This window comes from Mus caroli, unplaced genomic scaffold, assembly GCF_978045245.1.
Source record: "Mus caroli unplaced genomic scaffold, Mus_caroli_1 scaffold_7, whole genome shotgun sequence".
Lineage (NCBI taxonomy): Eukaryota > Metazoa > Chordata > Mammalia > Rodentia > Muridae > Mus > Mus caroli.
In genome coordinates this window covers 132,544,975-132,560,799 of record NW_028227262.1, presented here as the reverse complement: position 1 = coordinate 132,560,799, position 15,825 = coordinate 132,544,975, and the positions used below count along the sequence as shown (strand labels likewise).

At 42.7% G+C, this 15,825-nt stretch overlaps 1 protein-coding gene across 1 annotated transcript in view; it reads left to right on the top strand.

Moving 5' to 3' along the window:
- The window catches only part of Tes (testin LIM domain protein), a 38,376-nt gene extending 22,887 nt beyond the window's left edge, over nucleotides 1-15,489 (top strand). The window contains exons 3-7 of the mRNA XM_021164774.2: nucleotides 5,870-6,122; nucleotides 7,026-7,355; nucleotides 9,463-9,678; nucleotides 10,028-10,186; nucleotides 14,277-15,489. Of these exons, the coding sequence (XP_021020433.1) occupies nucleotides 5,870-6,122; nucleotides 7,026-7,355; nucleotides 9,463-9,678; nucleotides 10,028-10,186; nucleotides 14,277-14,465 (1,147 nt within the window). The 3' untranslated portion in view covers nucleotides 14,466-15,489. The remainder of the gene's footprint in view (nucleotides 1-5,869; nucleotides 6,123-7,025; nucleotides 7,356-9,462; nucleotides 9,679-10,027; nucleotides 10,187-14,276) is intronic.
- The last annotated feature ends 336 nt before the right edge of the window (nucleotides 15,490-15,825 follow it).

Genomic DNA, 15,825 nt, shown 5'->3' with positions numbered 1-15,825 from the left:
CTTTTCGGATGAAGTTGCTGTCATCTTTGGAAGCCACACACATACCTTGACACACGAACCCTTCCAGCTTTAAGTCAACGCTAGTTAGAACCCTTTCTGTGTCTTCAATCTCTCTGATTTTTTTTTTTATTCCTTTTTAAGGGCTTCAGAGATTAGAGTAGGTTTGCCTGGACACCCCTCCTCCTATTTATCAAACAAAAACCATATTTATGGGAATAACATCAGAGTTGAAAGTCTTAGCGTGGGACTTAGATTATGCTTATCACAGCATTTTCTGTTCCCGATTCTTCCTAACTTTCCTCACACGCATTGTTTTATGTGAGGAAGCAGGCTTAGGAAAGTAAATAAGTACTGTATGGAGACAGAGCGGGACCAGAACCCAACCAAAGCTTGGCAAAGCCTTCCTAAGTGTCCTTCTTCCTGCCACGTTTGAAAGGGGAACACATTTTCACTCATAACCAGGCAGCTCTGAGCTTCACCAGCTGTCTGCTCTGATGTGTGATTTTGGTGGCACAGACATCCTTGTGATCAGTGGCATCCTTTATCTGTGAGGGCTTCCGTTCGCTGTGCTTGAGATTCCAACACTAGAAGAAAACTAGAGATTAGGGAAGCTGCCATCGATCCAGCAGGAACTATCTACGGGACAGACTTCAGGCAATACGCAGATGTAGGTACTTAGGAAATGTCTAGCACAGTCTCAAGATTTTAAGGCATTTATAGCCAACTTGGTTTTTTATACTGATTATGTAGTAAGATCTTTACAACCATAGGTCGTTCATCATATGAGGAACAAAATTATTATTTTGTCTGCTGTATGTTAAAATAGTTGCATTTTACAAAAGACAAAATTACTCCGATTGCAGTGTACCTACTGCAGAATTCCTAATTGATTTTAGCCTGGCAGAAAACTGAAGACTCCTGACCGTACATGGAGTAACCTCTGTGTTGAATTCTGTAACAGAGGCCCATGTTCCTGCCCATATATGTATGTCCCTGTTACAAAAGGGCAGCTTCCAGCCTTTTAAATTATGGTTTGTAGCAGTGCCCCTAGCCTTGTTCTTAGATCACTGGGACAGCTGGCAATGTGTGGGAGCTCTCCAGGTCCTGCTACTTGCAATGGAAAACATAATAATTTTTATGTATCTTTGCTGCAAAAAAAAAAAAAAAATCATGTCTCTCTAAGGTGAATTGGAGTTTCTTGACTGCCTTCAGCTTGAAACTGTAAATTTCAGTGTTTTCCTGTTAAAGACTTCAGAAATTCCATTCTCTTCCTTGGATTGAACTCAAGGACTCTTAAGTTGTCACAGTCTAGAGCTAGAATCTGGATTTGTTCTCTCTCTCTCTCTCTCTCTCTCTCTCTCTCTCTCTCTGTTTGTGTGTGTGTGTGTGTGTGTGTGATTGCTTGGTGCTAAATTAAAAAAAAATTATTTCAAACAAGAGTCCCTCTTCCCTCACATACCTACCTTAGACCTTCAAAATCTACTTCTGTCCTTTTTAAAGTTAAAAAAAAAAAGGATGATTTTAACCTAGCTTAATTCTGAATTCAGTTGGCTCTTCCCCCATGTACCTGATGATGAAGGCTAAGAAGAATTGTTAGGAAATGATTTAAGAGCAGTTTCTGACTCAGATAACACAGATTTCCACGCTGTCCGGATTGAAGCACCTGCCCCAGGTTTTATAGGTGTCTTGATGGTGTGCTGGCTTGTGCAGGTTCTCTGTAGGCGCGGAGCTGCGGCGGGGTAGCTGGGAGAATGTGCTCACTCCAGCTGTAGCAGTGGTGGCAGCCTGGCTGAGAAAGGCGACAGCCTGCCCTTTCTGGGTCATCATGTGTTCAGTCCCACATTTATCGCTGTGAGAGTGGGAATACAGAAGAGCTAGACAGCAGTCCCAATTTTAAAACTGTTCATTAATCGATAATGGGTTTTCTCTACTTAGAAAACTGAGCACCGGGATAATGTGGCACTATATATATATATATATATATATATATATATTTATGTTTGTTTGTTTGTTTATTGTTCACGGTTAGCGTGTTCTTTAACTTGAGATGATTTGCCTGGTAAAGTGTGGTTAAGTAGGTAAAGGGGTAGATAGGAAAAAGAGGCTTCATCCAAAAATGAAGCCTCCGAAGGATAAGCAAGCCATGTGATAGAACAATAGAGGGGTCTGGTATCACTGATTGTTGCCCCCTTTTTACTTAGTACCTTCACAGTAAATGCAACTGTACCTCCAGTTTGCTAAAACGCATGTTTACCCACCAGCAAGTTTCATTTGTCTTTTATTGCTCATTAAAAAGCCCCAAGCTCCTTATTTCATGGTACACATATTTACTGATGAAACGTGGGTCACCAGATCCAAGCCCAGTCACCTCATATCCCTATAAACAGTCGGTTTGCTGATTAGTAGAATGCACACCAGAGTCCACAGCCTCCTAAAGCTCTGTTCTCCTGCTCTGAGAATTGAATTCCTCGCCCCCCTCATTCCCTTTCCAGAATACCTTCTGGTGTAGTTTCAATCTTGATCTAACGACCCTGGGATGGTTTTATAGATAATTCCATTGTTTTGGGTAACTGCAGGCAAATAAAGACCACACTGTAGAGGGTGATGTGATCCTTTCCGCTAGATGGGTGTATGCGATAACCAGACGCAAGAAAGGATCTTTTATAGCTATAATAAAATGCATTAATTCTCCACAGATTTTTACCAAATAAAGTTTCCTGACCAATAGGTGTACAAGAAAAGCGATGAGGTCGTTCATCCCCCGTGTCTGCCCCTCTACCTCACGCCCCTTCCCGCTTTCTCCTGCCCCTTCTCGTTTTCTTCTGCCTCTCTTGCTGTCTTCTTTCTGATGAATCCTTATCACTTGTATTTCATTGATTTTTTTTTTCCTCACTGCTCTGAATAGTACACACTGGACCATATAATAAAATTAAAGGTCAGATTAGTCTCTTGTCTCAAATTTTATTATTAATATACTAACTGTAAATATATGCTCAGTGTTGGGTGGGCTACTCAGTGTGGGGATGGGTGTTTAATTTTTTTTCCCAGAGAGGCTTTTTTGTGAGCTTCCCGATTCGTATCATGAGATCCAAAAACCTATTGTGATCTTGAGAGATGTTAAATGCTTTTAGTAACCTTTCACATGATTAGTGTCCCCTAATATTATTAATTTTATCCCTCGTGGTATAGAGCTCTATGACCCCTTTTCATAGTTGCGTTGATACTCCATAGTAATTGTCCTTTCGTCCTTTCTGGTAGGCGCATGTACACTCTCACGTCCTTTTGTTAGTGATCTATGTAATTTGGCACACACACTTAACAGTGTCTCACAGTAATCTGCATCTGTAGTGACCTCCTGAGCAATCTGAAGTTATACAATGCTTGGTGAACTGCTCAGCTCCATGGCCCTGTATTTCCCTTCCAAGCTTAAAACTTTAATGCTTCAGAGTTCCCCTGCCGTTCTTCCTCCGCTGTCTGTCATCTTTTGCAATTTGGTCTTTTGCCAGACATCAGTCTGTGTCCTCCTCAGCCTTTCCTGCTGTGCTTTTCCCAGGAGACAAAGGTGTTGACACCATTTGTGTTTTGTACTGCTTCCTGAATATCCAGAGTGGAGGGGTTGGTTTTGTTTTGCTGTGTTTTACCAGAATACACTAGACTGTTTCGTCTTGCAGTCTACTTGATATCATTACTCCACATCCCAGGCAGTCTGAATCTCACAGTAGTTTAGTGCTGAAGATATCCAGCCCCTCAGCCTTCCCCATCCCTTACCTCACATCTGTTTCTCTTTGGGGTTTTTTAATCTTGATAAATTAAACGTTCCTTTTACCATCTTTTTTGTCACCCAGATCCTTGTTGTCTTTTTGGGAATCTTACATATTACATTATGTAATCTATAAGTTACATTATGAAGCAGCCACAGTGCTGCTGTTGTTGAAAACCACAGCACAGCTGACTCTATGCACATTTCTTATTTTTATTTTTATTAATCATTTTATTCATTTACATTTCAAATGATATCCTCTTTCCCGGTTACCCCTCCACAACCCTTCCCATCCCATCTTCTCCCCCGCCCTTGCCCCTATGAGGGTGCTCCTTCACCCACTCACCCACTTCCACCTCACCACTCTAGCATCCTCCTATGCTGGAACATCAAACCTCCACAGGACCAAGGGCTTCCCCTCCCATTGATGTCAGACAAGGCCGTCCTCTGCTACGCATGTATCTGGAGCCATGGGTCCCTCCTTGTGTACTCTTTGGTGGGTGGTTTGGTCCCTGGGAGCTCTGGGGGCTCTGGTTGGTTGTCATTGTTGTTCTTTCTATGGGGTCACAAACCCCTTCAGCTCCGTCAGTCCTTCCTCTAGCTCTTCTGTTGGGATCCCTGAGCTCAGTCCGATGGTTGGCTCTGAGTATCTGCATCCGTATTGGTCAGGTGCTGGTAGAGCCTCTCAGGGATCAGCCATTGCGGTTCCTGCCAGCAAGCGCTTCTTGGCAACATGCACAATTTCATGCTATGTAGGCTTCAAAATATGTTTTATCTGTAATGCAGTCTCTGCACGGGAGTTTCTGTAATATTTGAGATAATAGGTCTGTTCGTGTTACTAATTATCAATGATTCAGTGCCTCATAATTGCTATTATAATGAAGGTCACACTCTGCGTGATGTGCCCGAGGGTGTCTTATGCCTGCCTCGCTCTCCAGCTTCATCAACTTCACACTCACTTGCTACCAGCCTTCTCTGGTATGAAACCTATCAAATAGCTCTTTCCTAATTTAGGGCCACTGCAATACTCTTTCTATTCAAGCCTTGGGGCCTTTCCTTAGCCACAGACACACACTTGCATACCCCCACACTTATGGTTTAACACACCTTTTCAGCTCTCAACTTAAATATCACTTTCTTTTGGAATCCTTTCCTTACCAGGTTGAAGTTAAAATTCTACTGTGGAGGTAGCCCTATTTGACATTCCTAACACAAATGCAACTAAAATGTCTGTGTGTATCTGTGTCATCTTCTTACCAGGAAGTAGATTTGAGAAGATCAAAGGCTGGACCAGTGCTTTTCATTGGGTCCGGTCTTGAGCATACTGTTTGACACATGGGCATACGTGTAGCTTGCTTGTGAGAACGTTGGATGCTAGAGAGATTAGTGGAAATGGGTTGTGTTGTTCAACTTGAATAAACACCATGAGAGGGTCATTAATTCATTTGTCTTATTTTGGAGTCGGGATGTCAATATGTAGCCCTAACTGGCCTGAGACTAACATCAGCCCATTTTTCTTTGATACATAATGGAAGATATGATAGTAGGTGCATAAGAGTTTGAAAAAATAAGGGAAAGGAAAGAAGGAAGGAACCAAGAAAGGAAATATGAAAATGGGAAAGGAAAGGAAATTGAAACAGGCTATAGGACAAAATGTAGGATTGTGATGTTTTATGGGGGAATGTATATGAATGTCCCACTCACTTAAAAGAATAACTTGGGGAAGGACAATGAAGCGGGTGATGAATAAAACATGAAATTTCCTGCTATGAGGTGGTATTTACTTAGGTGTGAGATTGAGGAGTCCGGGACAAAGACCACATGGGTTATAGTCACACTGGCTGGGCCTTTTGGACATGTACTTCTTACCTATAACCTAATTTTTCAAAGTCATATAAAGTAAGGGTGTTGTTCTCCTGTGTATCTCTTGCTTAAGTTTATGAATTCTCATCCCTTCCCTAGGAAAGAAACAACTTGGTTTTGTGTGTGTATGTGTGTTCTCTGTAATACACTTTAAAAGTGTTTCAGGAACCACCAAGGACTGTACATGCATCACTGGTTAGGTGCACTTGGTCATTTTCTGCTCCCCGCTCACCCCCCAAATTATAGGAAAATCTGTCGTAACTGCAAATGTGGTCAAGAAGAGCATGACGTCCTCCTGAGCAATGAGGAGGACCGGAAAGTGGGGAGACTCTTTGAGGACACTAAGTACACCACCCTGATCGCCAAGCTGAAGTCAGATGGCATTCCCATGTACAAACGCAACGTTATGATCTTGACCAATCCAGTGGCTGCCAAGAAGAACGTCTCCATCAACACAGTTACCTATGAGTGGGCTCCCCCGGTTCAAAACCAGGCTCTGGTAAGTGCTGGGAGGGATGAAGAGAGAGAGCCTATTATTATTTTTTAAATTATTATTATTATTATTATTATTATTATTATTATTTAATGCTACTAGATTATTTAGGGCAGCTCCTTTTGTGACATGGCCACCCGCCGCCACACATCAGTTGATTTTCTTGAATCCTCATTTTTTTGAATTTCGGTACCTATTTCTACTTTTTAAAGCATGAGTCTACTACATTGCCCCACAGACTTTTTTCTAAGTATCTAATTTATCCTATCTTTTAGAGAATGTTCTAAAAATTTTAGTAGTTATGTGAAAAATCAGAAAAAAAAAACCCAATCAGGTGTTTTATATCCATCTAGCTGGTTTTCTTGTAGACTCTTAAGATTTTTCTTACAATGACAAAGGATAAATAATGAATTTCTTGTCTGCATTTAGAACTGAACAAAAAAAAAATTCCAGCATTATATTTCTTTTACTATAAAAGGCAAAAAGTGTGATTTGCATCAAGCTCTTTCCATTATTATGACTAGCCAAAGCATTGGAAGGTCAGTTATGTATGGCATTTCAATAAATCTTGACAATGATGTTCGCATGTGATGAACAAGCCCCTGATCCACACTGAACTCATAGTGATGCACCCAAACTGTTTCATATAGCCACAGATCTGCTGACTTAGCGCACATGAACTGTAGTAATCTAAAGACTCTTTAAAACTGGATGCAGGGAGCTAATTTCCTGGCCAAAAAAATAAAATGTGTACATTATACTCATTAAAACCTGTTTTGTTATGTGTTAATATCTTTAGATGTTTATAGCAAAAGGATGAAAGTCCCTTCTTCCTAAGTAAACTTGTTTCTTGTGTGTGTTGTAAAAGATGGAATAATCCCATTCAACACTGGTCCTCCTGCCCTCCAGGCCAGGCAGTACATGCAGATGCTGCCTAAGGAGAAGCAGCCAGTGGCAGGTTCAGAGGGGGCACAGTACCGGAAGAAGCAGCTGGCGAAACAGCTCCCTGCGCATGACCAGGACCCTTCGAAGTGCCATGAGTTGTCCCCCAAAGAGGTGAAGGAGATGGAGCAGTTTGTGAAGAAATACAAGAGTGAGGCCCTGGGAGTGGGTGACGTGAAGTTTCCCTCTGAGATGAATGCTCAGGGTGACAAGGTGCACAATCCTGCCGGGGACAGACACGCCCCAGCAGCAGTGGGTTCCAAGGACAAGTCCGCAGAATCCAAGAAGACCCAATATGTGAGTAGTCACCGTGTTGACTTGCTTTGTCTTCTGTGGATCTTTTCCTTTCTTAGAGCTTTTTGTGTGTGTGTGTTGGAGGGGAGCCATCTCTCTATTTCTAAAAGGATTAGGTAAGGAGAAAAAAAAATTTTAATGAGAGTTCAGTTTGATTTACCTTAGAGAGTTACTGTGTTTGAACGTTTGGGGCATCTATCTGCAGCCAAACTTTCTGATTATTACAAAGATTAGTTTTGAGTTTTATGTATTCACAGTAGTTAGCCTGAGAATTTTAGCTTCTCACTTGAATATAACACACCAATCTGGCATCTGTTTATTTGAAAAGCTTTTTGAACACTTTGTTATTTTTCTGTGTACGGATTTTATTTTTGCTGGCATTTGTGTCTGTGCACCTTATGCATGCAGTGCTCATGGAGGCCAGAAGAGGGCGCTGGATTCCCTAGGATTGGAGACACGCAGTTTTGAGCTACCATAGGAGTTCTGGGAATCAAACACAGGTCCTCTGGAAGAGCTGCCAGGTCCTCTTAACTGCTGAGCCACATCTCTGGTCCCAGCATCTTTTTCGAATCATAATCCTTGTGTTAGTTGGTTATTTTTTTTATGCATCGAATACCTCTCTAGTTTTAACTACATTGACTATCATTGGCTCATACCACGATGTAATATCTGAGTAGCGATGACATCAGTAAACATCTCCTTTCACTCACTGTAGCAAGGACTGCACCGAGTCTGTGCACCTTACTGTGGTAGCTGTTCTCGAAACAAGGAAGCCTCTGTCGGTTTCTGTTGAACGTTTTATAACCTCTCCACATTAATGAAGCTGATTTAGGTTTTTCAGGTTTGGTTCAATATGAGCTTTGACAGTTTCACACATGTATATAGTACCTTCGGATTACTCCATCACTCTGTTATCTTACCCTCATTCCCACTAACCCCTCCCCACCCCCACCCGCCCGCTCTCCCCGGGTCCCTTTCTTGGGTTCATGTAGCGTTGTATTGTGATCTGCTTTGTTTAACTAAGACTGTGGCCAAGAGATTGGAGCTCGGCATTGGAACTTATTGGGCTCACCAATGAGCACACAGATAAAAACGACTGCCCCGCCCCCAGAATCTGTCAGTAACCAATAGCTAAGCAAGGAGGGACACGGCCCTGTGAGGCCCTCCCCAATTCCTGATGAACTGTTGATTGACCCAGTCTGTGCAGGCCCAGTGCAGTCTTTTGCACTGCGGGATCCTGGTTACAATGGTGGAGTCAAGACCAGAAGACCACAGCTCACAGTCCTTCACTCCCTATCTGCCAGTTCTTACAGTCTTCCTACCCTCTCTTCCATGATGTCTGTCCCCCGAGTGGTACACATGTCCTCTTTAGAGCTGACCGCTCACCCATCGTTTATCCTCGGCACTCCCTGAGCAGTCTGAGTGTCTGCATTCAGCATGATTAAGGCTGAAGGTAGCCTTTGTTTATGAGCATAAACAGGAACATTTAGAAGGCGGTTTGTTGCTCTATCAATACAGCGGAACAACAAGAGTAAGTTCCCCCTAGGACCCGAGACCTCCGCAGCCATGGGTTCTGACTGCGTTTATAGTAGTAAGCATGAATTCCCTCTTAGGAAGCAGGTTTCAAATTCAATCAGAGAGCTTATTTTTCCATATACATAGGAATAATATATGCTGAAGGTAATCTAGTTTTGCTTGAGAGATCATGGCTACCATCCAGACTTCTGTCTGGACAGCTGTATCGGCAAGGGTATTTAAAAGTCTCCTTCAGAGAGTGTTTTGTTGCATGCCTTAAAGGTAAAGGAGAATCATGATGCAGATAAAGCGTCAGGCCTGAGCTGACTATAACATTTCTCATAGGGGCAATTAGCACATCAGTTACCGAGGTGTGATTCTCCAGACACTCACTCACAGATCTTCCATAATCGTTTTTGAGAGAACTGACCTGAAAATTGAGGTAAAAGCTACTATGAACCTCTTCCCAATGAACGACTTCCATTTGTGAAACAGTGCAATGTCATGTCTGTAGGAACGGTTGCTTGGTGTCCCGCAGTTCGGGGCCTGAGGACGCCAGTGCTCTGACAGCTGTTGTCTGGCTTCTTTCCCGTAGTCCTGTTACTGCTGCAAACACACCATGAACGAAGGCGAGCCAGCCATCTATGCTGAAAGGGCTGGCTACGATAAGCTCTGGCACCCGGCGTGTTTTATCTGCAGCACCTGTGGTGAACTCCTGGTCGACATGATTTACTTCTGGAAGAATGGGAAGCTGTACTGTGGCAGACATTACTGTGACAGTGAGAAGCCCCGCTGTGCTGGCTGTGATGAGGTCTGTTCTCCAGGGACTCCCCACTTCTAGCCCCTCCCTTGCGCCCCACAGGTCTCCGCTGTCCCGGAGACAACAAGCATCGTGTTGAGCAACTTGGTTATTTCTCATTCAGGGTGCCCTGATTAAACCAATGAAAAATGACCGGAAACAAGAGCTTGATTTTGATAACAAACCCAAAATGTTACCATTTTCAAATCTTAAGTGCCCCCCCCCAAGAAGGCATCTGCTCTTGTAGATTTAAATGTCCATCTAAAGGACCTGGGTTTGTCACTGTGGTGTAAAGAGAAAAAAAAAAAAAAGGAAAAAAAAAACCCTGATGGGTTTTGTTTTGTTTGTCTCCTCTTGCCAGCTGATATTCAGCAATGAATACACCCAGGCAGAAAACCAGAACTGGCATCTGAAACACTTCTGCTGCTTTGACTGTGACCACATCCTAGCAGGGAAAATCTACGTGATGGTCACTGACAAGCCTGTGTGCAAGCCCTGCTATGTGAAGAACCATGCTGTGGTAAGGACCACGGGGCCATCCTCACCTCAGCCCCTGCACTGACTTCCGTCTTGGCCTCTCCTTGCATCACCTAAGAGTGGGAAGCCAAGAGCCAGCCTGTGCTTGCTTCATAGGCTATTTGAATCCAGGCAGTTCAGAAGCCACCTGACTACTTCAAGATGGCTCATTCTGCCTGTGCATTTGCCATACAGATGATCTATGATGCTTGGTAATAATTTCCTAACTTAAAAAAATGTCCTTAGGAGGATTGGATTTATTCTTATGATCACAGATCAGATTCCATTTAAAATGGTATCTGGGAGCCTTACAGTCGGCTCAGCAGTTAAGAGAGCTTATTGCACTTCCTGAGGACCTGGGTGTTATTCTAAGCCCCCACATGGCATCTCACAATCACCTGAACCTCCAGCCCTACGGGATCCTGTGGCCTCTTCAGGCACCAGGTACACACATGTTACATGGACATATATGCAGGCCAAACACCCATACACATAGATACTCAAATAAATAAATCTAGAAAGAAATGCTTTCAGTACATGTTCCTAATCCACCCACCAGGACCTTGACTTGCCACCGGGAGATTATTCAGCGACTGTTTCCTAGACGTTTGTGGAACTGATCTAGTACAGCAGAAATTGGCCCGTGTATTTAGGTTATTGTGGGGGACATTCAGGTGCTTAATGTGGGAGCATGTGTTTATGGCATCCATTGTGTTACACAGCTACTGCTGCTGCTGCAAGCTGGTCAAGAGATGGTAATGAAGAGATGACCATATCTAGTCAGCTTATAAGCCAGCAATAGCAGGATAGGCTCCAACACTTTCTTAGTTTAAAGTCCCTCTAAGCTATTACATAGGGGAAACTCCTAGGGGAGGGGAAAGAAGTACCTGTGTGTAGTTCTGAAAGTCCAGTGCTTCGACGAAAAAGCAAGCTTAGATGCCTGCCCGTCTGCTGTCTTAACTCACTGCCTCACATTATCAGTTCACCTCAGATTCTGACCACTGCTCTGCTGCAGACTTCCATGTCTGTGACTTTTGTTACTGTCCACACAAACCTGCACAAAGATGCTCCAACAGTCATCTTGCTTTTAAAAGCCACCTTTGTTGACCATGGCAGAGGAGCCTCCCAAAATGTGGCCATGATCCTAAGCCTTTGCTGACTTGCCTGTCACCCGCTGCAGCTCCCTAACTGAGATGGCACATCTCCCAGGCGTGTTACCATCTGGGCCTAGCTCCTGCCTTATTTTCCTTTTACTCACTGTCACCTAGGCCTTGTTTTATAGAAGGACCCATGTGCTGTCGCTCCAGACTCGCTTTTCACAAAGGCTTTGCTGACTCCCTCAACTGCATCCTGTTCTCTCTGGCTGGCCTCTCCTTGGTGTGTGTGTGTGTGTGTGTGTGTGTGTGTGTGTGTGTATGTGTGTGGCAGCAGCCTTTCCCTCTATCTTCAGGATCTACACTTGGGAAATTCGTGAACAACTCACTTGTTTTGCTCTTATTTCTCATTTGTTTGTGGTTCACTTTAGACTTCCCTCCTCTGAGGAACATGATAGTAAGTAGCTATATGTAGTAATATTGTATAACCCTAAATGCTGGTAACTTACCTACAGAAGTTACAGTTTTTGTAGCAGGTATGATCTTAGTTTTAAGAAGGAAATATAAATCCATGAGGACCAAGATATTTTTTTTCCTCTCCTCCCAACATAAAACAGAATCCCAGGTACCCATAAATATTTCCTTAGTCAAGGTATAAACAAATGAAACTGTTTTATTCAGTGTTTGTAACCTCCTCGCCATATTGTGGTGTCAAATCAGTGGACAGAAGTAAATCTATTTTTAAAAGAAACAGTTTTGAAAAAGAATATGTGATCATTTCAATCATGTAATCAGTAAAGGAAACCATTGGCTTTGCCTGATATTAAAGCGAGCTGTCTTTCTCTCACCCGGGCAGGAACAGTGAGCTGCACATCTTTGGAGATTACTTATCTCACTGTATTAATCTGTGCAGAGATTTTGATATTTATAAAAGAAGTGGAAGAGAAAACATTTTTAGACCTGAAGAAATGTCCTCAGTCTAAACAGGGCATTTCTGAGGTAATAATTACCCGGAAGGAGGGGTGAGATGGGAAGATAGCTGGTTTGTCTCCGTGTGCTCACCACACTTCACTGGCCACCCAGGATTCACATCTGCAGGGCTTCCAGGGTTCTCCAGCCAGAGAACCCATGGTGACACATCATTAGGTGGGATGGAAGGACATAGCTCTTTGAACTGCGTGAGAATTGCATCACAGGAAATGCACGCCAGGCACCCTGGTGAATGGGTATAGGCCCCATGCAGGGTCTCCATGCACATAGAGCTTTGAGCTTTTGGGAGAAGCAAGGATCTGCTGGTATTACCTGGAGTCGTATCTAAGATTCTAAGGTGCATGGTGATCGACTGCATTTGAGAAGCTAAGCTGTATGGAACCATAAGCCTAAATTCAGCATGCCGTTTGTATATCCATTTGATGCTCTTTGAATCCCCTTAACTTCACATATAATTGAATAGTTTTGTCTTCCTTTGTATACTGAAAATGAAAAAGCTATGTCTTATCTAATAATGAAATGATCCACAATTAATGTGACCAAACAGAAAGGAAAAAAGGAAGTAAATCATAAGGAAATAGAATATTCCATGTGAGCTGGGTCCTCTGTCACACAGTTTTAAAGTGTTAAAAGACGAATATGAAGCACAGAAAACCAGAACACTCTACATGCGCTGTTACGCTACAGAAATTCCACGAAGAGCAACTGTTTTGCCTGGTGCGGCTGTAGATTCAGGGGGAACGTACTGCTTTAACATTGGATATCATCTGCATTCAGGACTCCTATCTGCAGCATGCAAAGAAAGTGTGTCCACTTCCCAGCCAGGAGGCAGTTGTTTGACCTGTAGATACAGTCTCTGTAGTAAGAAGCTATGTAGCTGTAAAGTATTCAAAAAGTATACTTCAGGTCTGGAGGGGCTGTGTACTATGTATCATCTCAATGCCCAACAGTGGCCGTCCTCATTGCAGTAACTCCCAACCAAGAGACAAGATCAGTGCCATATGGTCTGCCCTCAGTTCTTAGAAAACAAAGAGTTTAGATGGTTCACAGTTTTATTCAGATCACATATAAGCAATGCAAATGACTCTAGTGCTTTGGAGCTTTCCACGAGGTTGTTTTCTGCTAGAACACAAACGCTTGTTTCTTGTTCTCTCTATGTGTATGTTCAGTTAAGAAGGGTATTATGCATATGTTTACCTCACTTGTATATTGGAGTATAATATACACAGGATTGACTGGTGGGCTGGGAATATATCTCCGTTAGAACAGTACTCGCCTAGTATCCATGATGCCCTGGATTTGATCCCCAGCGCTACCCAAACCACCCAGCACCACAGCACGTGGGAGGTGCGGGGAAGAGTATGAGGTCCAGCCTAATATCTTTTCCAAGACAAAACAAGACAAAGAGTGCTGCAGGGAGGGAAAGTTCATGGCAGAGATCAGAGATAAGCAATGACTAAACTGATGGCAGAGCAGAAGCTCATTAACTGCAAGTCATATCTATGACGTGAACGTGTCATTCTTTCTTAAGTACTGTTTGTAGTTTTCATCGAATCCGTAATTATTTTGCGCAGGATTTTAGTTTAGTGGGCGTTAATAACCATGTGCATCAGTGTCGTAAGCATGATGCGTCCATGTCGTGGATAGGATGTTACCACTCCAAAGCATTAATGAGTGAGGGAAAATAATCTTATAGACTTTCCTGCTAATTATTTTGGTGAAATCTACTACAATTAGACTGGAAAAAAAATGCACTGCTTTGGAATTTGCCATCAGAATTTACTATTTACAACACCCCAGGGACATCCTACCTGCTATTTCTCAACACACTCAGTCTATAGGTCCCTGATGGCTACAATGTTTCACAAAGATGTCACTGTCACCTGTACATCTTTTATAGCCTCTTAAAACTTAACCATCTACAGACTCAGGTTCAGCCTGCCCTCAGGTGCAGGTGCAGCTGGCATGGCCCGTCTCTAACCCTCTTCTCTCTGCTTTATTCCTGAGCAGGTGTGTCAAGGATGCCACAATGCCATCGACCCGGAAGTGCAGCGAGTAACGTACAACAACTTCAGCTGGCACGCGTCCACAGAGTGCTTCCTGTGCTCTTGCTGCAGCAAGTGTCTTATCAGGCAGAAGTTCATTCCCGTAGAAGGGATGGTTTTCTGTTCCGTGGAGTGTAAGAGGATGATGTCCTAAGAGGAGTGTACCAAGCCGTATGGAGCCATAGCTGTCCACAGTGGCCTGCATTTCATGATAAACTGCAGTTTGAAAAAAATAAAAGGAAAAAACCCTACATAACAAACCAGAATATTTTGTCCAATATTTTTTTCTTTTTAACCTTATGAATTTTGTCTGTCTTCATTTTAAATGACTTTTCATGTTTTTAAAAAAAAAACAGTAAAGAATTGTTGCTTTTATTTCTATACATTAATTAAATCTTTGAATTGGAAGCTTGAATTTAATCAATCCTTATAACTGCATACTCCTAGTGCCAAATTTATATAAAGTGATAGATATGAAATCACTTAAAATTAGTCTCCTGGGAGAGATGACCATTTTAACTTCTATGCTTATTTCACATGGGAAATGTAAAGGAAATTGCATGTTGCCTGACATGACGCTGTGCACATAGCCTGCCTCGTTGATGGGTTTGATGATGAGGTGGCATCAGCTCGGTGAATTCCTTCTGGCAGACAGCGTGGTGCACGATGGGCCTAAGCCTTTGCATCCCCTGGCAAGGCAGAGGGGCGCCTCTCACTGCATCTCTCTCTCTCTGTTTACCTTACCTCCCCATGCTCGCTTTTGCATCAGTGACCTCCATCTGTGGCCTTGAATATTTTATATGTATGTGGCTGGAACAATATGTACACTTTGCTCTGAGAGGTTATTGTTTTTTGCCCAGAACATAAAAGTAGGCCATTCATTTAGTTAATTTTTCTGAAACCCAAAGAATATGTATAGGTTTTGGTACCCAGGGAAGTATAACTTGTGCTGACATCACCTTTCTGCCATGCCTTGACTCAATTTTGCATGATTTACGGTGTTACCAGATGGATCCTCTCTTGTGCTACCTCTGAGCTTGCTGTAAACACAAAGGCTGTTTTCTTTGCCTGTGCACTCCCATCCTTGGGTGTTTTTAATGTTTTCCCTTGTATGCTTTCATACATAACTATGCACTATAAATATTAAATGGAATGACTTATGTTATTGAAAATAAAGTCTCTTTCACTTTAATAATTGTCTTTCTATGTCCTTTTTGTGAGTGGGAAAATCCTTCTGCAGTTGAGTGTCATGTACAGCAGGGGGCACTGTCTCCAAGAGTAAAAATATTCCCGACAAAAGTAAAGGCAGCTGCAGCTAGGGCTAGCAGATTGGATTTGTCTTTGCAGATAAAGAATGGGTTTCATAAAGACTGAAACCAGGACTTTTTGGTAATTCTTAAGTCATGCAGGAGTCTGTTACTCTTTTAGTTAAACTTTAAAAGGAGTCAAGTGTTGCATTTTTAGTTGTTTTGGGAAGATATTTTTTTTTTTTTTTTTTGAGATGGTGTCTCACT